This window comes from Epinephelus fuscoguttatus, linkage group LG10 (genome assembly GCF_011397635.1).
Source record: "Epinephelus fuscoguttatus linkage group LG10, E.fuscoguttatus.final_Chr_v1".
Taxonomy (NCBI): Eukaryota; Metazoa; Chordata; class Actinopteri; order Perciformes; family Serranidae; genus Epinephelus; species Epinephelus fuscoguttatus.
The window spans coordinates 15,604,357-15,628,317 of NC_064761.1; the positions used below are offsets into that span (position 1 = coordinate 15,604,357).

Consider the following 23,961-nt stretch of genomic DNA (forward strand, 5'->3'; position numbering starts at 1 on the left):
TCCATACGTGTCTTTATGGCTTTTATGTCTACTATCCTGATGTTTTTATTGCGGGGTTCTAATCCACAAGGGCCTTGAACCTCATTCAACGACAAATGGAGGCCCTGCAGCCCTGAGTTTGGCCACATAAGCCTACTAATGCTATTTTTTTTTTTTTTAAATTCTAGAACTTAAAAGTAAAATATTTTTTGTTACACATCTGTATGCCAAGGAACAATGCGTCAGCTGTAACATGGGAGATATGACCATGAATATTTATGATTAGAGACGCACTTAAAAAAAAAATTCTGATAATAGTTACATATAATCATATCTTGTCATTTTACAACCCTCAGCTTTTAAAGTTAATGATAAAACTAAATAAAAAGTAGATGTGCCTTAGTCATGTTGGATTTTATACATGTTAAGAGTTTGGTTTAATAAAATGTGCAGCTGCAAATGATTGCAACCATATTGCCCAGCTCTGGTAAAATGTACAATAATCAAACCAGTAAAGAGAAACTGGGCTGTTTTTCCTGTGTCTCTGGCGTCCCCCTGTAATCTACACCCTAAATTGTAAGTAAAAGTACATTTAAATAAAATGAAAAGTGTCTTTGTCCCTTGTTTGCTGAGAAAGCAATCGATCAGGAGTGGAATTATTTACTTCCTTTAGCAAAAGTAGACCTAAAACAATTTAAAAACAGGCTTTACTGGTAAAAGTCCTGCATTCACAGTTGTACTTTAGAAAAACTACACAGGTATTGAGTTATCAGGAAAAACCTTTTTTTAAACAATGCCTTTAAAAATGTGTTCCTTTTAGTTTGTTTGTTTATTTATTTATTTATGTAGATTAACTTGAGATCACGTGCAGGATTCATGTTCAACAATTTATTTCACTTTTAAGCTGATGGAGGAGTCTAAAAGACCATTTCCGGTATCATTCAGTCTAACTTGACGCAGCTTGACAACCTGCTCCGAGGGTCCTAAATTAAATAGGCGACTAAATATATGCCTGAGATCTAGAATATAACTTTCTCTGGTTATATAATTTTTGCAAAGGTCTACGCACATTTAAATGTTTAACTTATACTTCTAAAATACGTTTAGAGTCAGGAACGACCGTTATTCGGACGTTTTTCCCGGATGTTGTGAAGTCGTGCTGGTGTTTCACTGGCGATGTTGTCGGCGTTGGGTCTTCCAGTCGGAAAAAGCGCCAACTTCTGCTGCACCGTCTGAATCGTCTAACAGTCTGTAAATGGCTCTAAGTCTGGATATTTCGTGAAATATATTAAACTTAAACCTGGAATGACTCATTCAGGTAAGAGTTGATAAAAAGCTGCAGACATTGTGGGGATATTTGGAGTTAGTTTAGTTGGAGTGGACTGTTAGAAGCGGCGTGCTGCTTGTTTTCTCCTCCCACTTCTCCGCCGCTCCGTTTTGACCCAGTTTTGTGGCTGTGCTGTGTGCAAAGTGCAGTTTAATGAGCCGTCTTTGCTTCGTCTCTGCTGCTGTGTAACGACAAAAAGATAACGGTTGTTCATGTTAACGGCTCTATTTCAAATATAGAGGAGGCAACGGAAATAAGAGAAGCACCAGTAAGTTAGCGTTAGCCGGCTAACATGTTATATAATTCGGTGTTCAGTCGGTAGCCGGGTTGTACTTCCTGAACTAAAGCTGTTTGCAGTAATTTAAGCTAGCTTGTTTGGTTGTAGTCACTCAACTACGCAGTGTTAACTTAACGTTAAGTGCGTAGTTAGTTACTTTTCGGTCTCGTTGAACTCTTATGGCGCCTATTGAGATTACATTCTGTGTTTCCTGTTCTCGCCAGTGAGGGGCGCTGTTGCATCTCTGTAGAGGAAATAAACCCTCAAGGTACTAGGAGCAAAGATGCCAGGTCTGCAGGGGGAACATGTCGTGGCGGCGCTGGGGAGCCCCGTCAAGAAGAGCAAACTGTCTCTGAAGTTCCTCCAGAAGAAAGAAACTAAACGGGTCCTGGATTTCTCTGAACCTCAGGCAGATGAACCCAAAACTGTTGAACAAGTGGAGCCTGAGGCAAGGTGGGTCTCTGCTGTCTGTCAGTGAGCCATTAATGTGGGGTCACACAAAGTTCAGAACACAGTTTTTATGGCCCTGCTTTGTTGAAGAATGGTGTGTCGGGTTAAGCTGTCTGTTACTTCTCGCCTAAAACATTATCACATTATTGTGCTAAATCCTCAGCCTTTGTAATGACATGGTAATGAATGGATATGATAAGAGGGATTTGTTTGAGATTTGATGATAAATGCATCCTTATTTTCCTCAAATCATTATCTTTATGCCTTTAAAACACAACCAAAATTAATCTAAAAATTTTTCGATCATTTATATCAATGTTTCTCAGTTGATGACGCCAGTCCTTGTGTGCCGTGGGATTTTGTGACAACCACACATTATTATTGCAATATACAACTGGGCCTACATAAAAATATATGAATTTTAATCGACTATATCAGTATGTAGTGCACACCCATTTTCTAAGAAAGAGGCAAACTCTAGTTAATCAATTTAATTTAATATAATTTAAAAAAAATAAATAAATAAACCTTCATGAGGAACCTATTTGTCGCCATTAACACACAGGAATTATATGTATGTGACACATCAAGAGCCCTGATTGACAGCCAGTGTGAGGGTGATAACAATTACAAAGGAGAAAGTGTGAGTGGGACAATGGATCGCTTTATTGTACAGAGTAAATTACAGCAAAGCACCAGCGAAGACAACCTACCACTGAGTTAGCAGACGGTATCACAAAGGCTACCTGTCTTATTTTTATTGTCTTATGTTGTGATAAGAGTGATAACACAAGTTATAAAAGCTATTGTGCACTGATATAAATGTAGGTGTGCCTTGAGATTTTGGCTTGCCCTTTGGTGTGCCTTGGTCACAAAAAGTTTGAAAAACACTAATTCATATGATTATTTAACAACTCTCAATCCTGTGGGGAAAGGGAGGGCAAAAATGTGGCCACAAGGCTTAGAAACCCAAACTACTACTTATGTCCAAGATAACCTTGGACCCCTGATTGGTCCTGCAACCCTGCTTTGTGCCAGATAAGCCTACTAAAACTGGATATTTGAGTAATTCTAGGATCAAACATAATAACAATAAACATTATATGTTGAATTTGTAATAAAGATATTATGTTACCATGTTACAAATTTCAGTTCTCACACTAAATGACTTTAAGCAAACTAAATCAAAACTAGCCAGTTATTTGTATTCAGTTTTTTACCCTACATGATAAGAGTTTAGTTTCATGTAATGCACAGCAGTGGGTAGTGATTGCAACCATATCGTCCAGCTCTAGTCAAACTGCACGAGTCAAACCAGTAACAAGTAACTGTTCTTCTTTTCTGTTTAATTCGAAACTGTGTTTTCTTCTCCACATTCAGCAGCTGTGATCAGGTGGTCCCTGGTCCTTCTCCATGTCCAGCCTCACCTGGCCTTCTCCTGCCATCTGAGAAGAGAGAGTCCTTGGTGCCATTCGTGGGGCTCAACAACTTGGGCAACACCTGCTATTTGAACAGTATCTTGCAGGTGGGTCCTCACCAGAGGCAGAATAGATGTACATCGTTCATGTTTTATAACCCATATATGTAAAATGTATAAATAGGATAATGCTTCACAAAGCAAGTGTAATTATTAGACTAAACAACTCAGTAATTAGAACAGGCAACCAAGACCATAATTTGTATTTGCAAAGGTTCTCTGTATTCATCTCATGGAATGAATTTCCTACATCATAACATGAATAGTCCATGTTTTTTACACTGATAATTTATGATCCACATCTCATCTGACTTCAGTGGTGGATTTCACTTTTTTTCCCTTCTGTGTGTGGTACAACAAGTCATAACATAATGTCAAGATACAGGTCTTGTCTTGCACAAAGAATCATCAAGCAACTTACCAGGAAGTAATTTAGAAAGAAAAGAAAATGACTTTCTTGTTCCTGGGAATGTAGTTGAACATAGTTGGCAAACAGTGTCCTCTGCGGCTGATGAATAATAGATAACAACTTGTAGCTAAGTTGCTCCTCCGCTGTGTTATGTCTCCTCAGTACTGTGACATACTTTGTGTTCAGATCAGATCCTGTCACTTTGGCTTATCTGTATTGGCAGTGTTAGAACATAAAGAGACGGGCAGATACTGGAGGTTTGATTACACGTTCCAGCACTTGTATGATCTCTGCCATACCTGTTCGGTTTCTGTAGATGTGTAGTCATATTTCTTCTCTTGTTTGGAATAAGAAGTACTTTTTTCTCTTGCAGAGTAAAGAACATACACTATGTGTTTGGTCACTCTTCATTTTGGCCACTGACTAGACAATAAGGCAACATATTATGCAGTATGGAAGCAGGAAACTTTTCAGTGTTGTTTTAGTGTGTAATGCTTTGTCATCCTACAGGGTAACCACAGTCTTGAAAAGGCCTAAAATGATCAATTTCATCAAAAAGTACCTTATGAAAAATTCTGCATTTCATTAGTTATTATCGAAATGGTTAATCCAGCCAGCCATTCATTCATATCCATATGACTAATCTTGTTGGTGTCTTTCTGCCCCTGCAGGTGCTGTACTACTGCCCAGGGCTCAGAGAAGGCATAAAGAAGCTGTACAGCCTGTCTAAAAGAAAGGACAAACCAAAGGAAGAAGCTGATACAAGCGAAGAGGTTGGCGCAAGGCAAATTACATTTGTTTTACGAGATTTACATTTGCAAACAATGGCCTCCAAAAATGCATAAAATCAACACCACTAATTGAGATTCATGAGGTTAGCACATGTACTTTTGGGCTATTGTACAATATGGTACAATCAAACAAGCAACAATATATATATTATTGCTAAGCTACAGTTCAGAGAGTTTTTTATTTTATACATTTTTTGTTTGTAATTTTTTTCTCAGCAGTCAGAAGTTTCTGCAGAGACTTTGCCACCTCAGATTGAGCTCATTGGGAGCTTCAACAGTCTGATAACATCTGTGGAGCAGCTGCAGTCCAGCTTCCTGTTAAACCCTGACAGCTTCAGTGAAGGGGAACTCGCCACACCGCCTCGAAAAATACTCCACACACTCAGGTAATGATGTGGTTATTTTGAATTATAAATCAGACCCAGATGGCTGACCCAGTGATGTACTAGGTAGCAAGGTAGTTAATTTGCACCTGAATTAATCAGTGTGACAAAACTGCCTTTTCTGTCACAGATAAATCAGAAACAAGTTGTGTTGGTGCATGATGTAGAATGAGACATGAGTGGAATTTTGATTCTCTTGTCTTTCCTAAAAATGTTAAAGAAATTGTTTTCTTAAACTACCATCAGTGAACTAACTGTGACGGCTCCATATGTGTTGCAGGCAGCTGAACCCTATGTACGAAGGCTATCTCCAGCATGACGCCCAGGAGGTGCTGCAGTGCATCCTGGGATGCATCCAAGAGGCTTGTGACACCATCAGGAAGGAGCAGGAGTTGGAGATGGATGACATCAAGACTGAGATTAAACTTGAGAACGGTGTGCATTCGGGCTCCAGCAGCCCTGTGACAGAATCCAAATCTCCCACTGAAGAGGACAGCCAAGTCAGCGGCAAGAGAAAGAGCGACACCGAAGTGGGGAATGCCAAAAAGAAGTCGAAATCTGTCAAGAGTAAGAAAACCGAAGCTGAAGATAATAGACCCCTCACTCGCTCAAAAAGGAAGTCCTCCAGTGACATCGTGATGGACAGCGCCCGAGACAAAGATGGAGAGGAGGCAGAGGATGAAGGGATGAAGAAGCTAAATAAAGAGGAGGAAAAAGAGAGCGACAGCGAGGGGAAAGGTGAAAAGGCGTGTAAAGTGGCAGATGGGAAAAGAAAGAAGAGGTCCAAGCTGAGCTGGCTGAGGCCTTCTGGGAAACAACCGAGTATTTTTTCCAAGTTCCTCAGTGTGGGGAAGATCAGCTCTGTGAGGAACCAGATCAAGTCAGAGCAGGAGAAAGAGCTGACTGACGACCAGAGTCCGAACGAGAAGACCAATGAGGAGAGATCAGAAAACACGGCTAAAGACAAGAAAGCAGTGGAACGTCAAGGTATAGTTACTATAAGAGGAGTGGGACATGGGCTGTGTTTTTATTTGGTATTGATTTAATATGGGTGGTCCTATTTGCCGGGTATACTTGAGTCTTTGAACAGAAAATCATTCAGCCGTGTGCGTCTGTGTTTCCATCCTATCCAGATGGTCTAGACCTGATGGAGCACTTGTTCCAGGGTCGACTGGTTCTGAGGACTCGCTGTCTGGAGTGCGAGAGCTTCACAGAGAGGAGAGAGGACTTCCAGGACATCAGTGTCCCAGTGCTTGATGACGAACCCAGCAGCCCAGATGACTTCTCTGAGGGTGAGGAGTCTTACTTTAATTCCCATAGATACAATAGCTGTTTGCACCTGGTCAGTCCTGCTATCATTGGGAGCTTTCTTGTACACCCTTCATTTTTTTCCAGACCACAGTGCAGAAGAAAAATAACTAATTCAGTAACTGATGTCCTCTCTCTTCCCAGTCTCTCCTGATCCCAAACCAGAGCTGAAGACTCTGAAATGGGCCATCGGCCAGTTTGCCTCAGTGGAGCGCATCGTTGGCGAGGACAAATACTTCTGTGAGACGTGTCATCATTACACGGAGGCTGAGAGAAGTCTGCTGTTTGACAAAACTCCTGAAGTGATCACCATTCACCTGAAGCGTTTTTCTGCCAACAGTTTAGAGTGAGTTGATACATTTTTAACACGTTTACGGTCATTTTAGGCCATACTATACTATGGCATTTTTACGCCATACCATACTATGGTATTTTTGTACACTTCTTTTATGGAATACTATATCATGACTTTTGTAAGAGCCTGATGTTACACAGGAATATAACTCATCTCCTTGTTTCCTTTCCTCCTAGGTTGGACCCATACGCAGGTCTGTCCAAAGTGAACACGCCTTTGCAGACCCCTTTGACCTTGTCTCTAGAGGAGTGGTGCACCCGGCCCTCAGCTGCAAAGGATCAACACTATCAGCTGTTTGCTGTGGTCATGCACAGCGGCGTCACCATCAGCAGCGGCCACTACACCGCCTACGTCCGCATGTCCGATCTGAAAGATGTGAAGCTCTGGCTGGGAGACAGAAAAGAAAAAGAGGAGGAGGAGGAGGAGGAGGAAAAGAAGAAGGAAAGTAAAGAGGGAGTACAGGTGAAAGAGGAAGTGCTGGACTATGATGATGGAGAGGTGTCTTTCAGCCTGAATGCAAGGGGACAGAGAGGTGCGAGTTTGGCCGGCAGCAAAACTGGAGGAAAGAAGCTGTCAGAGGGTGGGGTCGGACTCTTGGGGGGGCAGAGGAGTCTGTCTAGCTGTGACCTGGGGAGCAACAGCAGCAAACACACAGACAAACCAGCCAGCAGTGGCTCAACAGAGGGATCCAAACGGAGGACACCAGTCAGTAGCCTGGGCCAAAATACTGAAGCAGGACTTACCAAGGAGGCCAAAGTAGGAGAGGACACATCAGTGACTGCCTGTGGCGGGGCAGAGGCCACAGAGCAGCAGGCTCTGAACAGCCTCCTTGAGTATGAGGGCAAATGGCTGCTGTTTGATGACTCTGAGGTGCGTTTGTTTGAGGAGGAGGATTTCCTGCTCTCCTGCTCTCCTGAGACATACTCCTCATCCACACCTTACCTGCTGTTCTACAGAAGGATGCCCGAACCCGGACACTAAGGCGATCACAAGGGCCGCTGTTGATTCAGGGGCTTGGGGCAGACAGACCTTTAGCAGTTGAGCACCCAGACAAAGTACAGTTGTATTTTGCAATACTATAAACAGTGCCAGAAATCCAGTGGCTGCCATATTAGCACCTGAACTGAAGATAGATTTTACAGAGGAAACAGGTGTCAGAGAGACTCGCCTCAGTGTCCATAAGCTCAAGGTTGTATTTTAGAAATGGGGATTCATTTTTACGTGCCGGGATTACGTCAGCCCTTTTGAGACATGTTTTGGGAGGTTGTGACTTTAACCTCTGTAAACTGAGTACAGTGACCTGTCTTTTTGCTGTCTGTACTATTCTCTCTTGGCTGGCTTTGATGATTTTTTTTTTCTGCCATTGTCTAAAACGTCCTTTTATTTTTTTTTATTTTTTTTGTTCAATGTTTTCTCAGCTATTGAGTTTATATGATTCCTTTTTACAAATTGGAAAAGCACTTTGGAACTAAACTCTCATTCAATGAAAATGCAAAATTGTTGGGGAATGTCTTTTTCTAGCTGAATACTTTTCTAAAATTCATTTGCATTTACAAGAGACTACGTGCTGTGTATGTTTGGAATAGTTTACTCAACTAGAAGCCAAAATAACAACCAAATATATTTGCCATTTTCAGAGCAATACACAATACACTTCATGGGGTTAGAAAGAACAACATGCTGCAGTTTTTTTTCCTGCAATATTTTCTGTAATTTTGGAGAGAACTTTGCCCACCTCCCATACCAGCTTCTCAGAAACTTTGTTTTGCACTGATTTATTAAATTTTGTAATACATCCGAAGCCTGAAACTGAAGCCATCGATGCTGGAAAAAGTGTTGGACTGATTTGTGACTTCTACAACAATGCTAGTTGTGCCAAGCATATTCATATTTTTGGTACTGTTAATACTCAAATAGTTTATGCAGGACGCTGATAGTCTCACTCATTTCACATCAGGAGCCTTTTGAAGGTGCCAGTGCAGAGTAAAAGTTGTGAAACTTAAATGTATATTTCTTCACTCAGCTATCATATTTTTATAAGATGTGTTCAGCAAGATTATGAAAAACTGCCTCGTTCATTTTCCTATCTAACTTAGTGTGTGACTAAGAGTTAGCTTAATGGATCTGTTATTTAATTCAGAAGACGGGTTAAATTCCTGCTCAGTGACTCTTGACTCAGACATCATACGACCTACCTCCAGTTCTGTTCTACTTAAGATCATTTTAAGACAAAACAATTAAGCACAAAACATTAGAGCAGCACAAGACACATCTGAGCGTTACTGATGTAACTGCTTGGTATCTTCATTCATCCAGTTTTGGCAGTTTGTATCGATCGAGTGTAAACTGTAGCCGAGAGCACTGCAAAACAAAATACTCTGGCCGTAAGTGAATCAACATCCTACTGCACTGCAACTTCCACAGATGTCAGGCTCATTCCAGGCGTTGGACAACTGAAATACCTTTGATTGAAAGGTGACATCGTTCATTTAGGTTCCACAGCTGAGTGTCTATATATCCAGTCAGTTTCAGGGATTGAATCAGTTATTATTTAGCTAAGTGAGTAATAGTCATTGTGGGCTATGGTCAGTATAAATCATGTGTTTATGGGAACTGTTTTCAGAGCAAGTTTTAGAATGCTTTCCGATCTGGTTTAACATAATGTGACAGGCCAAATGTGTGTGTTGTCTCCTTTAAACTGTACCTCATTCCAACTGTAAATATATTAATGTCGGCAGGTTCATTCTATAAGCAATAAAGTTTTTACTTTCACGTCCTCTCTGGTGATACTCTTATTCACATCCTACTGATTTACTGTCCTACAGAAACACAAATAATACATTAGGAAGCAAAGAAATAACCAGCATACACCCAACTGAACATTAAAATATTTATTTAGTAAAATATTTAAAATAAACAAAACAAAACTACATAAAATTATACAAGGATGTTTAAAGTACCTAACTCAAACATTCTTTCAACTAAAAATGATAAAGCATCATGATAAATAATGGTACCATTTTTTGCATGTTTTCATTTTTTCTTCCTCCCCCCCAGGTTTGAATTACATAAACTTTCAAGTTGTAAAATGCATTGCTACACTGTAATAAAAAAGTGCACACATGAAATTGAATACAGATTTTAAACTGTACCTCATTCCAACTGTAAATATATTAATGTCGGCAGGTTCATTCTATAAGCAATAAAGTTTTTACTTTCACGTCCTCTCTGGTGATACTCTTATTCACATCCTACTGATTTACTGTCCTACAGAAACACAAATAATACATTAGGAAGCAAAGAAATAACCAGCATACACCCAACTGAACATTAAAATATTTATTTAGTAAAATATTTAAAATAAACAAAACAAAACTACATAAAATTATACAAGGATGTTTAAAGTACCTAACTCAAACATTCTTTCAACTAAAAATGATAAAGCATCATGATAAATAATGGTACCATTTTTTGCATGTTTTCATTTTTTCTTCCTCCCCCCCAGGTTTGAATTACATAAACTTTCAAGTTGTAAAATGCATTGCTACACCGTAATAAAAAAGTGCACACATGAAATTGAATACAGATTTTTGACACAGTACATAGTTAAACAGACACCTTGACTTTTAAAATCGTACCTTTTCTGTGGACACTTGTCGAAATTTGGCAGAAGAAATATGGGGTTTTTTTTGGCACTTTAATTCACCAATAAAGGGAGCTCTGAGCATTCTTTGTATTCAGTGGCTTCTTAGTTTACATCAGTGGTCTGTGGTAGCGTAGGGACAAATATAAAGACTTGTCCCTTTGTGTGACAAATGGCCAGTAAAGAAAAATTCTAAATGCCAAGGTATCTCTTTAATCTTTAAGATCCACTTGTTCGTCCCTCTGATTGTGTAACAGTTTGTCTGTAAACAAATTAAGACACTGGAATGACGTACCGAGCTGCAACACTTTGAGCCTTTCTTTTAGCACACTCTCCAAAACACTGACCAACCTTCAAGACACTCCTATTTACACTCGAGAATAAATTAATATTGCAATTTCTGGTGTGTGTGTGTGTGTGTGTGTGTGTGTGTGTGTCTGTATTATTCTTCATCTTCAAATGTCAAGCTTGCGAAGACTCAATCTGCTGAAGGAATCTCTGGAAATAAGAAAAGAAAAACATGTTTTTAATTTAAGCAGAGAAATATCAGAGTTTTTCAATGAACAAGAAAGTGATTTGGAGGGTTTCACTGTTGGTTGGTTTTTCCATTCCCATTGTTTATAAAGACATCTGGCTTGTGAGAGTAGCGACACTGTAAGGCTGGGAGGACTAAAACGTCCATACATAATACAAACACAGGACATAGAGACTCAAAACAGCATCACAAAATGTAGTCTGAAAGTCCCAAACTACCTTGTCAAGCTGTCCGTTTGCTGCGTGATTTTTACAGAAGCAAAAACAAAGACTCGTTTAATTTAACATCCAAAACATACTGCAGGATATATACAGGAATCCTGAAGTTAAATTTAATACCACTTAAGACCTTTTACAAGAGCCTGTGCCTACATGTAAGACGCCATTGCCACTCTAAGTTCTAACCTTTGTAGCTTATATTTACTATACACTGATTATAAGATAGCACTACTAAACAGTCTCAGTTTGTGATAACTCTTTGAGCCACTGTATCAATAAAGCATTGATCAGAGAGTTGGGGCGGGAACAAAACACAAAGGAATGAACTAGGTGATGAACACAATGCAAGGTTTATTACAAAGTGTAATATCAGTACCCAAGAGCTAGAAACACAATCTTATTCAATGTCATACAAAAGCCATAGATAGTGGCATAGCCATATGCCATAAAATGTCTATGAAAGGATCATGGTATAGTATGCCGTAAAAAAGTCATCAAAAAGGTCATGGTATAGTATGCCATAAAAATGTCGTCAAAAAGGTCATAGTATATTATATCATAAAAATGTCATCAAAAAGGTCATAGTATAGTATGCCGTGAAAATGTCATCAAAAAGGTCATGCCATAAAATGTTGTCAAAAAGGTCATAGTATAGTATGCCATAAAAATGTCGTCAAAAAGGTCATAGTATAGTATGCCATAAAATGTCTATGAAAGGATCATGGTATAGTATGCCGTAAAAAAGTCATCAAAAAGGTCATAGTATAGTATGCCATAAAAATGTCGTCAAAAAGGTCATAGTATAGTATGCCATAAAATGTCGTCAAAAAGGTCATAGTATAGTATGCCGTGAAAATGTCATCAAAAAGGTCATAGTATAGTATGCCATAAAAATGTCGTCAAAAAGGTCATAGTATAGTATGCCATAAAATGTCTATGAAAGGATCATGGTATAGTATGCCGTAAAAAAGTCATCAAAAAGGTCATAGTATAGTATGTCATGAAAAACTCATAGTTAAGTTGGTCATGAAAAAGTTGCAGTTAAGTTACAGTTAGAGTAAACTTTTCAGGTACACTTGATGAATTAGCTTCTGAACTTTTCAAACAACCCCAGCCTTGTGTAGCGGTTTCAAGTAATGGCAGCCATTGTGGTGCTGTTGGGTAACCTCACTGGTGCGACTGCGAAACTGTACTTCTTGTTCGCTGTTCTTCTCACTGACAGGCCCAATGAGTGGTAGAAGGGGCACAAATATCGATATGCAAACAGGTGTTCCTACATCCATTCATAGCCACCTGTAGGAGTGGACATGAGGTATGTGCATGTGCGGCAAGCTCCACAAGAAATAAGACATGTAAAACAGAACCAGACGTACGTATGTCTTTGAAAATCAGATGAAGAGATTGCATAGACATATGTCTGTCTTTGTGGGTACACAGTTTTAGTTGTGAATCCACACAGTTTTATGCATCCTGGCTCTGCTGTCTGCATCCCATAGCAGGTTTGTGGCTAGCACTCAGCATATGGGACCAGACAACAATGGTGGTGTCTCAGACTTTTTAAGGGCCTTAATTCTCCCAAAACGATTTTATCAACCTTTAATAGTTTTTAAAACTCTGTGGACACCTTATATCATCTTCAGTCACACACAGAAATGGTGCCCATGTTCAGTCCTACCTGTGTGAGTTGACCTGCAGTACAGGTTTATAAAGCTGAGGGATTTTTCTGTTGATGAGGGGCTGCAGTGCCTCCTTCAGCCGGTGATAGTTCCTCTCCAGCTCCCTCTGGTACTCCTTCTGGTCTGGACCAATCAGGCTCTTATTCTTACGCAGGGCATCTTCACACCTTTGACAGAAAAAACAATGGAATGTAGATTATGTACCACGTTTTGACTTTTCTGATAGGAGGAATAGTTTGATACCAAAAATGCAACTGTAGACAGAGAATCTTTGCTTTGCTCAATTTGGCGCAAAGCTTATTAAGACATTTGATATATGGGCATAATTCCACGGATGGATTCATCAGCCACAGTCCATACCTCTTTGTGAAGTCTTTGAAGCAGAGCCGTAGCTTATTGTGGTGCCTGTAAAGCTTTGGGTCACTGGGAATCTCTGACAGAAACACCTGAGCCACCTCCAGAGGACCCTGAGGAAAACAGACAATATGATTATCAATCTACAAATTTACCTATCCTGAGAAATTCCTGTACTGAAGCTTTTGCCGTCTTTTATGCCAAAACTCAAAATGGAGGCATCTTACTCCAAAGTGAACCAATACAAATATAGAACTTATATTTGCTATTAATTACATCTTAAAACTTTACCTGGTTGACAGTTGTTCCCACTGATCCCTGCAGGACCATCTGCAGCATCTTTGCATCAGCAGGGTCCTGGTGGGTGGCAAAGGCCAGCTCCTGAGTCTTCTTCTGCATGTCCTCTATTGCCACTTCGATGGGTGTGGATATAATCTGGAAAATGACAGAGACAAGTGGTTTTAGTGATCAGAGCACACCGCCTAATCTCCAGAATGTCTTCCTCCAACAGGTGGAACAGTTACTCTATGCTGTTTTGCACCCACCTCCTCTTTGTGGATGATGTTGATGCGTGTTTTGATGTAAGGGAAAGCGTGCGAGGTGGTGAGGATGGTCTTGCGCTTGAACTGTTCGTGCAGGTCCCCGTGGGCCCGCCCATCCAGAGTGAAGGGGGTGCAGTAGACGAAACGTCGCAAGTTGTAGTTCTTGTCAAAGTAAGTGATGCGGTCCTTCATCTCGTACGTGTCGAAGTACGGCTCCACGTATGTGATCTGGATGAACGCCTGCAGAAGACAATCGTATTTTTGACTGGTTGAGTTTTTAGTTCATGTTCCTTGTGTCAAAGATTGATGCACCAACTAAAAGCTTGACTAAAATTACCCTAAACTGCATTTACAAATTCCGTCCACTTATCCAAGGATATGGGAATGTACACAATGTGCCAAACACCGACCTTATTTGGGTCCAGCTTGCACTTGTCCACTGGGTTGGAGTCCTTAATGACTTCTACTTGGTCCTCTCCAAATCGCTCTCCATAGAAACCCTGAGAAGAAACACATCACTGGTTCTTAGCTAAAGACTACTTAAAACACATACAGTTAAGAGAGAATAATTTAAGAATCATGTTGTCACAGCAGAATCTAGGGGCTTCTTGGTGGGTATTTACCTCCAGCCTGTGAGAGATTTCTGCCAGTTTCGTGATGGCAGGCTCTTTGTACACAAACTCCTGCTCGTCCAAGTCGCCAAATTTTGAACCGTAAAATCCGACTCTGAAGTACGTACCAAACATCCTCTTTCCATCCTGCGAGCAGAGGGAGACAACTTTCAGTGCTGAGCAAGAATAGGAACTAAATTTAAAAAAGAACCTGTTTATTTTGCACCACACTGTCAAAATATAAGAAAAAACCTTTCAGATATTTAAAACGGCACAGTTTGAATCAGATACAGTGAGATATAGTGCAAAGCCTAAGATCTCACAATGGTGAGTTTTTTTTTCCAGAGAAATGACAGCTGAAAGTGCAACAGCAAGTTTCATAACCTCCAGATTATTATCCACACATTCTGTCAACAGTAACCACAGTCCCACAGTAATAAGCAGGCATGACATATTTGCATCCACTGCAGCACTTCCAGTTTTTATGAGCCTGTTTATTCCTCCTCTACAATAGTAAAGTGCACAGAGGACAGGCAGGTACAGTGTTTCACCTCAGGGTAACAGGCAGAGGACAAAACATCAACCAGAGACATTGTCCCAAAACAATATCCACGTAATGAACATGTCTAAACAGATACTCCTACATTAGTACATTATTCAATATAATCAAATCAACTTTGACTTCTTTATTTTTGCCCTAGCATGTGTGTACGTATTTTGCGTCTGTGTTTTGTCTGTTTTGAGAAAATCAGGCCAAGCTCAAAGATCAAAGCAGATAACGCTGCTTAAAAGCAGTCTTAGATGGCATCACCCATAAGAGCCATGAGCAGAGAAAGAGAACAAAGGAAGCCCTGAGAAAAGAGACTGTGCAGAACAAATATGGCCACAGCTACTTTAAACTGAAGCCTAAACTCAACCACTCTGTGATATTTTAGGACGTCTTAACTAGGGATGGGGGGAATCTATATACCATAGTATTGCGATATTTTGCATCGTATTGTATTATATTCCATTATATTGTATCGATACATGGACGCCAAGTATAGATAGATCTAGAAAGAGTATAGATCTTTTATGCATTATTAATTTTTGCAAATACCATTTTAATCCAACTTTTTGTACTAGAATATAAAATCAATTGCTTTTTCCCTCCACTAGATGGTGCTGATGGCTTTTTTTCCCTGGTGAGGTCAACAGAGGTCTCAGTTGGAGCATTAGGCAGGAAGTTCATCAAAAAAAAAAAAAAAGATGGAGGCACCAGAGAAAGAAATCAGAGGCACGACGTCGGTGTTTAAATTAAACGTCCGTATTATTTAGATTTTTTTATCATGGAAAGGAAGGAGGATTTAGATATGACACATGCGATTTGCAAGCAATGTCATAGGAGAGTAAAATACTCTGGGAATACTATGAACATGAGGACTTGCCTTACGCTCCATCAACCAGCGATAGTGCTAGCCGCTGACGACCAAGCAAATGCTAAACCCGCTCCGCCGAAAAAAATGACCAGAAACAACACGGTCCATCGCCTACTTCAAGTGCAAAGAGCTGAGTCCATACAGCGTTGTTGAAAACGAAGGCTTTTGTTACATGCTAAAAACACTGGAACTCAGATATGTGACTCCATCCTGATGTTTTTTAACCCACACAGCGTCTGGAAGCATAAAGTTAAGTAATCCTTGAGTAGAGAAGGAAGGGTGGTATTAACTTGTGATGCCTGGACTTCAAGGTCAGTGGATTCATATGTGACTACAGCAGCATATTATATCACAGAGAACTGGCAACTGCTGCCTCACATTCTCCAAACTAGAACAGTACACGAAAGTCACGCCGGAGCAAACATTACATACCTGCAAAATTCAGCACGAGAATGGGAGACTGTCATTGTAACAGACAGGCTTCTAACATGGTTGCTGCCATTCAGTTGCAGAGGATGTTAAATCTGTCAGTAGTTAAGTTTGTCAGGTGTATGCAGCATTTCTGACAGGTTTACGATGGGGCTGGTCAGTCTGTCTGCTTTGATCACATTTTGCTGCAATAAAAATGACTGAAAACTTTATCTTATGAGGTAAAACTGATGTTGACTAAGTGTTCCTTTGGGGAAATAATATGCAGTTGGGAAAAAAGGTAATAAATTGCAATATATTGTATCCCAAAAATGTATTGCAATAATATCGCAGCATCGTGATAATATCGTATCGTGAGTCCTCTGGCAATTCCCACCCCTTGTATTAATGCTCGGTGGCAGACAAATGGTCATCAAAACCAGAAACTCAGAATTTTGTTCTGCATTGACCTCTACTTCATCCAGAAAGCGGCATCACATTAGAGAACATACATTAAGTCAGAAAGCCCAGCAGGTCTGATACAAGTGTGGATGTGAGTGAACAGGTGTGTGTGTAACATGAGAAAGGGAGAAGTTGTGAATAAGTCGAGCAGGTTGGCATTTGACTTTTAGTAAATGCTCATTTCATAAACCCTCTTGGTAACTGCGAGCTTGAGGCAAATCTTAAAATCCATCTTTTATTCTAATGCAGCTGCTCATTCGAAAAGAAATGTAAGTATAAATTTAAGGCCCTGAAAACTAAGGAACTTACCACAAGACACAATTAAGTAAAGTGGGAAGGAAGGGTCATCAACCAGGGAAATCAAAAAGGAGAAAACAGAACAAATTTTAATGAGGATTGGGTTCCTCCAGAGAATTCCAAAAACAACACAAACTAACACACAACAGCAAAAATATCTCCATTGATTTTGAAAAGGAACATAAAGTCATTGTGGAGGATTCGGACCATGCAAAGGCAGACAGTTATGAAGAGAAAAAAAAGGGAAAACAAAGTGAGAAAAAATATAAAATCCAAAACCTTGAGAAAAACAACATGCACTCTCAGTGCATCTCCAAAAGGAACACAGAGTGCTCTGTCCATTTCATGCAACAAACCATGAGAACTCAGAGGTTAATACTGTTAACAAAAGAACAGAATGGATGAAAAAAATAATCAGGGGTCGATTTAGTTTGATCTATTAAAAGAAAGGGCAAGAATAAGAACTAACCAAAATCAAAAGGGATAAATCAAGTAATCCTGAGATTACTGTGAGTTGAACCCTCTTGGGAAAAAAAAAACCTGACTGCCTCAGGAATTTGGTTCCAGCTTCAACCCAATGCAAGTCTGCGACACCTTGTGTTTTAAAAAGCTCATTTAATGGTGTGTGGAAAGAATGACCAATGGTGACAACAGAACAGATACCCTTCGCGTAAAAACGGTGCACTGAAATCGAGCCCTGTGGTTGAAAATGAGATGAGATGAAGTGTGACAGCAGATGGTGTCAGTCAATGCATGTGTTGTGACTGACGCACCAGCAGACAGACAGAAGATGAGGACAGGGAGAGGGCGGATTGTGCAGGTGATGCATTCACTGAGACTTGTCATTAGTGTGTCACACACTGTGGCTCCCATGCACAGCCTGCCAACACGGTCACATTATAAAAACAAAGCTCCCCTTGCACATGAAGAGGAGAGAGGAGAGAGGGGAAATGGTGAGGGTGTTGCTGCTTGTACAGCGAGTGTCCCCAGCAGGGGGGAGCAGACAGTTGACATTGTCTGCAGATGTTAATGGATTGGCTGTATGTAACAAAGCAAAGAGAGCAACAGAATGCCCACGGCTAGCATATCAAAAGATGAGAGTAAAATAAAAAATAACAAAAAGATAAACAACACGAGCAGGGCCAAGCAGGAACCGTTAAGCCACCTACCTCCCAGCCAGTACTCTGTGTGACAAAGAGAATACAGGACATGTAAACGACAACACACAAACACCCCCCACACAGTGTGGCATTTGCACACACGGTGATGTTACAGTAAGGAGAATGGACTCTCTGAAACTAATCCAGGTTACTAGCTGTCAAGCTGGAGAACAGAGCAACTTTTTTTTTTTTGCAAAGCGGACATGGAATTTTATCCTTTTAGAATGAATCAAGGATATTTTCTTACAAACTGGCTTTGTGCGAGCAGTTGCTCTGCACACCAGACAACTGTAACCTTGCCCACACTGTAACTTGACATCATCATTATGAGTCACACAACTGGCCCTTAAGAAAAACCACAACAGGAGTCTCTTCACAAACCTCATGCATCTTGTTTCGTACTTGACAAATATAATAGAGCATGCAAGGTATCTGACAAAATATATATACGGAAATAAACTGGGAATAAAATGCCAAATGATAAAACCATGCGAAGCTGTGTCTGTGTGAAGGCTAGGCAACATGACTACGTCTCCAGGATACCTCCAGTTGTGTTTGACGTTATTCGTGTGAGGACCGTGAAGAGTGCAAAGTATTCTGAGGTACTGTAGGTGAAACACTTCGCTCCTTTTGGACAGACCTTGGTGATGTTCCATTTCAGTATTATAAAATCCTGCTGAGAGAAACTTAACCACTCTACACTGCCCCACAAATGTGACAGATGTGATACGACACAAGTGTGCCCGTGCAAAACATTAACGCGACAGTGTCAGTGAGGTTTTGGGGTGTTCCTACTGAGTGATGATCTTGGAACATGCTTTTCTGTTTCAACACTTGATCTAAATTACTGAAATTACACAGGAACAAATAAAAATTATCTATAAGCTTATGTAACCTAGATGACCTTTTCATCAAGCCTGGGTCACACTGAGATAAAACAAACATTCGTTCTTGTGTAAATTCAGTGTCCGCTTCGAACCTCAAGCTGCTAGAGACTAGTGTGGAAAAAGAGATCTGCACTGTGTGTCAGTGTCAGTTTACCTGATGTACAATTTTGCCAAAGGCTTCCTGTAGTTTACCATGAATGGTAGCTAGCTTCTTTGCATCCCTGTTAGCTTCATGGACAGGGATCAGTACCTTGTACACTTCGTTTACAGCCTCATACATGCCCGCCTGGAAGGAAAAACGAGACAAATGTTACAACCAGTCAGTGAAAAATACCGACATCTCAGCCTAAATGTAGAGCTTTTCAAAGTATCAAAGGTCTGAATTAGAGTCAGTGGAAAAGACTACAGTCTTTGTATTGCACATTACTTTGTTTACAAACCTTCTGATAAGAAGATTTAGGTTTAATTTGCTGCTGAACACAATGACTCATTATGACTACATAGTTGGCATTCATCCATTCATCTAATCACACATATATCCCTCTCCACTTCTCACCATGGAGAAAGAGGCAGCAGCCTGCTCCAGGAGTCCCACGAGGCCAATCTCAGTGAAGTATTTCCCTGAGCAAATGCCCTCCTCGTCTGGTGACACCACATCATCAGAGACTGCAGATTCCTCCAGCACGTTGGAGGAAATATTCTGGAGTGTGCAGGTATACATATGTATGAATAAATACAAGACAAACTATACAAGAACACACATCAGCCCACATTTCTATTGGTGGACATGATCATGCACACATGTATTCAGTATTCTCCTTACCTGAAAGGTGACACAGCCTACAGGCAGATACTTGCGGTCCTCCAGCATGCTCAGGTATTCTGCAACCAGAGCGGCGCTGTGCACCAGACACTGAGCAGCCTCGGCGTGGTTGTTCCTCTCTGAGTGTTTACCAGCCATGTTTTGAAGCCACGTCAGCCGCAGGTCTGGTGACGTCTGGTAACCCTTTGCAATCCTGGAGACACGAAGGCAAAGACACACACACAGATGCACAAAAACAAGATAATGATGATCACGGTGCAGAAATACATTTGTAAGTGATCATGAGGTGTTTGCTTGAGTGCGCATGTATTCTGCACCTGTACATGAGATCTATCAGCATCTCAGGATCTTCCTGGTGTTCCTTCATCTTGACTGTGTCAGACAGGATCATGTGCAAGTTAAACACAAGGTCCTGGACCTGGGGGAAAAAAAAGTTCTTCATCAGTCAACCGTCCTGCTCACATTGTGGTGGACAACTAAACAATTTGATAGATAAATCAGTACCTGGTCTGGGAACGTGGTCTCCCTAAGCTCCAGGTCCTCCTCTGCATAGGTGAGGATGGTCTTTAGTGAGCGACGCAGAAACTCCTCGTTAAAATTCTGAGATGTCCCCACCAGTGAAGACAGAGACATGGTCACTTGCATCTTGACTCTTGCAAAATTCTGAAAGTGTAACCACAAAGAGAAGAATGGTTTGAACAAATAATAATGTATCAGCGCTGCTGGCTCTTGTGTAATAAATATGAACTGCGAAGGAAGCACTCCACAGAGCAAATATCCCTTCTAGCCTGGCAGTAATTTTCAAATGGTGTGTGTGAAGAGTCTGCCTGGACTATAACAGAGGAGATGATGTATTCACCAATAATTTGGGCCTAAATTGGATGGCTGATTGCAGTGCTTTTGTACTAAATTGGGTGACGTAAGGTGGAAGAAAAATAGGAACAAAGCAAAATGAATATATGGCTGAGGACTGGCAAGCCAATGAGAAGGGTTTGCACATGGCTTCAGTTTCTTAACGTGAGATTAAATAAGAGGTCATTTCTGGAAGCGTGTTTGACACAGGCAACAGTACTTCTAACCTTCACCACTGATATATAATAGCTCTATGAAAGCTACACTCCAGGGAGCCTTAGACATTTATGGTTAGGTTTATGAACAAATATTGCTACCGAACCAACAGCAAAACATTCTGGGTTGTAAATCTTTAGTTTCTCAGGTGTACTCACATTGCCGATCTCAAAGTTTTGCCTCATGAGGAGGTAGAGGGAGGCGCTGGCATGGGCTCTGATGGTGCTTATGCTACTGCTGCAGCTCCTCAACAATCGCAAACACAGGTCAGCACACTGCTCCGTTTCTTCTTCGAACAGCAGTTCAGGAAACTACATGGGCAGAGAGAAACACACCCAAATTAAAACAAGAGAATGAAAGTATAAAATCCTGGAGGAAATTGTAAAGGTGATCTGGGGTTAAGCACTTTAATAAAAGTCCAGTCATCTAACCTTAGAAACGAGTGCCCTCTGTGTGGCAAAACAATGCTGGAGGTAGAGGGCGCTCTGGTTGCAGGCCATGCTGTGGAGCAACACCTTCAGCACCCCACCCAGAATACTCTCCTTGGACTCCGTCACTGACACCGTCTGAAGGGAGAGTGACACATATGCAGTTGTGTTTATGTACACTTCCACATTAACCTCATAATGATTTCAGTATTGTTGAGTCTACATGAGTAGATTTACTTGCATACCTGTACAATGATCTCCAAAGTATCAAGAATGATTAAGTTGGCCTCTGTCGCGAGGTTACCATCAATAAGTGCTTCATGTTCCAGCTCTGCTCTGGTCCTACAATCGAGAACCAGAGAGAAACGTCACAAAATTATTACCAACCCCTAAACTGCGATGATGATGATGATGTACACCCTTGAAATGTTGCTTAAGCTCCCAGTCACCACATTCAAGCCATATTCTAAACTAGTCGTAAACAGTGTACTACTAGTAAAACCTCAGCCAATATCTTTGTTTTCATAAACACTGATGAGGTTAATAAAGCTGTTTGTCTATCCATATTCAAATTAGTTTTGAGCTGAAAGATGTCTCTTGACCTGCAAGGCACAGACCCCAAACTATTCAAATGAACCACAGAGACAGTGCATGCTGACCCATACGTAGACAGTTAGTCCAAACCTATAACTTCCCTCACCAAAGACAAAAGGTTTAAAGGATTAATGAGGCTGTTTTTCATTATTTAGTGAGTGAACAGCTGAGAAATCCATTCCTGGACTACAGGTGGGGCTAAATGTTCTACATCTACATGTCCTACAAGTTTGAGGACATAAACTATAAAAGGTACTGCCTTTAGTCCTGATCCATCTCACCATCACATTTCATCTCACCATCACATGTCACCACCATCAAAAGCACAAATAAAGACTCTATGACAAACAAAAGCTATGGCTACATTCATCTTGCTTATTGCTGCAGCAGCAACCAGGAAAACACACGACCCAAAACAAGAAGCACACTGGTTAAAAAGCAAAACAGACCCACTGCAACCACTACCAACCCTGAGACAGACACTGTTACCAGGACAGAGGGAATGATGGGATGGATGGGGAGGGGATTCAGGGGTCAGAACCAGGATCAGGGGGTCTCCGCTGGTGCATTCATGTGCATGTGTGAACTTAGACAGTCAAAATGGAGAAAGAAATGAATCATAACATGGGTGCATCAGTGGCTAGAAAAATGAACATGGCTCACCCAAGAGAAAATGAATTAGGAAATCATGACTTGTTTAAAGCCAAGTTAATCAGGAGGAAATCTACAAACTAATTAATTCATTATGTGTCCATCACAACTGTCTAACTGTACACAAGCATGTAAATGCACCATAAACAAGGAACTAAAGCGGGCGGGGGTTCAAAGGGGCACACGGCAAATGTGGACCATACAATACCTGACTGATCTGTGACTCCTACATAAACACACAGCAACGTGAGAGAACAAATGGAAATTAACAGAAAACAAAGGCTGGAGCTGAATTTACAAAAGAACAGAAAAAAAGCATAGCACTGTATCATTAGCCACGACTGGTCAAAATAAATGACGCAAGATACAAAACTGGCTTTTTTAAAAGAGTGCATGCAACACAGATATCTGCAGTTGCTGGGCAAACATAGAAATGGTAAAATTTGTCAATCATGTGATTCTGTTCCCACGTAAATCCTGATGGAAAACATAAAACATATGGAAACATGAAAATAATAATGAAAACTGAATGGGCTTTGGCAGAGTTTGTGATGGTTTGTATCTATTATTGGATGGACTTGAGTAGTAGAGATGATAACACTTGGATTTCCCACTTAAACTGGAACATAATATATTGGTTAATGCTTTAAATGATTGATTGGAGCTGAAAATTTAAAGTGCTGATGAACATATTCATATACATTTATGGATTATGCACTTGAAATGATCTGTGTGTATGTGGTCCCTCAGAAAACACACTGCTAAGTGAATGATCAGTTTGGTGAGTCCTGACAGTATCATTTAGGTTTTTCTGTAATATAAAGTAAGAATAAGGAGAGTGGATTGTTTGAAAGAGCGTACTTGTCCATCTTCTCGCTGTTTTGTCTCCAGTGGGTCATGTCCTTCCTCCAGCGAAGGTTCTCCTGACTGCCAAAAGCACTGCCAGATGGACTCCGCTCTGAATATTGGAGAACGGATTGTTTACTTTTTTATTGGTGGTGAAATAAAGTATGTGTACACAGTGAAACGTGACTGTAGTAGGATGTTCTACAGTACTATTTAAGTTCAAAGCTTCCAAAATATGTAGATGTGCGAGAACATGTGCTGCAATGTGCTACCCCCACCTAGCTGTCCGCGGCTGCGTCGCACCATCTCCTGTCGGGCCCCGATGCTGCCCAGTATGGCCTCCTCCAGCTTGGCCTTCATGTCTTTGGACTTCTTAAAGGTCAGGCTGTTCATCCGTTCAAACGCCTTCTTCCCCTGCATGGTGAACACAACATGGGCCTTGTATCCATGAGGCAGAGGAAAGGTGGACGGACAGAGAACACACAGCGGGGAAGTTATTTGCAGCACAGCACTCAGCAAGCAAAGTAGGTTAGAAGCACAAAAGCAAGTGTGCAAGCATAGAGAAGCAAACAGCAACCATTTAG

At 40.8% G+C, this 23,961-nt stretch overlaps 2 protein-coding genes across 21 annotated transcripts in view; one reads left to right on the forward strand and one right to left on the reverse strand.

Moving 5' to 3' along the window:
• Positions 1 to 972: 972 nt before the first annotated feature.
• usp1 (ubiquitin specific peptidase 1) lies at positions 973 to 9,528 on the forward strand. Of its 4 annotated transcripts, none has more exons than XM_049588602.1 (9): positions 973 to 1,297; positions 1,808 to 2,036; positions 3,414 to 3,558; positions 4,591 to 4,692; positions 4,930 to 5,096; positions 5,374 to 6,080; positions 6,227 to 6,385; positions 6,546 to 6,747; positions 6,933 to 9,528. In XM_049588602.1, exons 2-9 carry the CDS (start codon positions 1,867 to 1,869, stop codon positions 7,735 to 7,737), a joined length of 2,457 nt encoding a protein of 818 aa, XP_049444559.1. In that variant the 5' UTR covers positions 973 to 1,297; positions 1,808 to 1,866; the 3' UTR covers positions 7,738 to 9,528. The 4 variants fall into 4 exon arrangements, with proteins under 4 accessions (XP_049444559.1, XP_049444558.1, XP_049444556.1 ...); XM_049588601.1 differs by having other exon boundaries at positions 975 to 1,297; positions 3,417 to 3,558; positions 4,927 to 5,096; XM_049588599.1 differs by having other exon boundaries at positions 976 to 1,297; positions 4,927 to 5,096.
• A 552-nt stretch (positions 9,529 to 10,080) lies between these two features.
• dock7 (dedicator of cytokinesis 7) overlaps positions 10,081 to 23,961 on the reverse strand; it is a 49,563-nt gene continuing 35,682 nt past the window's right edge. For 4 of the 17 annotated variants that reach the window (XM_049587176.1, XM_049587171.1, XM_049587165.1 and 1 more), the window contains 18 exons: positions 23,656 to 23,791; positions 23,393 to 23,489; positions 21,532 to 21,628; positions 21,290 to 21,424; positions 21,017 to 21,169; positions 20,295 to 20,453; positions 20,108 to 20,208; positions 19,791 to 19,983; positions 19,524 to 19,667; positions 19,122 to 19,253; positions 18,090 to 18,104; positions 14,348 to 14,473; positions 14,135 to 14,224; positions 13,728 to 13,964; positions 13,474 to 13,617; positions 13,189 to 13,295; positions 12,828 to 12,995; positions 10,081 to 10,897 (listed from right to left, as the gene is read on the reverse strand). In XM_049587176.1, the coding sequence (XP_049443133.1) occupies positions 10,855 to 10,897; positions 12,828 to 12,995; positions 13,189 to 13,295; positions 13,474 to 13,617; positions 13,728 to 13,964; positions 14,135 to 14,224; positions 14,348 to 14,473; positions 18,090 to 18,104; positions 19,122 to 19,253; positions 19,524 to 19,667; positions 19,791 to 19,983; positions 20,108 to 20,208; positions 20,295 to 20,453; positions 21,017 to 21,169; positions 21,290 to 21,424; positions 21,532 to 21,628; positions 23,393 to 23,489; positions 23,656 to 23,791 (2,277 nt within the window). In that variant the 3' untranslated portion in view covers positions 10,081 to 10,854. Of the gene's footprint in view, positions 10,898 to 12,827; positions 12,996 to 13,188; positions 13,296 to 13,473; positions 13,618 to 13,727; positions 13,965 to 14,134; positions 14,225 to 14,347; positions 14,483 to 18,089; positions 18,105 to 19,121; positions 19,254 to 19,523; positions 19,668 to 19,790; positions 19,984 to 20,107; positions 20,209 to 20,294; positions 20,454 to 21,016; positions 21,170 to 21,289; positions 21,425 to 21,531; positions 21,629 to 22,739; positions 22,758 to 23,392; positions 23,490 to 23,655; positions 23,816 to 23,961 lie in introns of all 17 variants that reach the window. The other 13 variants (XM_049587177.1, XM_049587172.1, XM_049587166.1 and 10 more) reach the window with 6 other exon arrangements.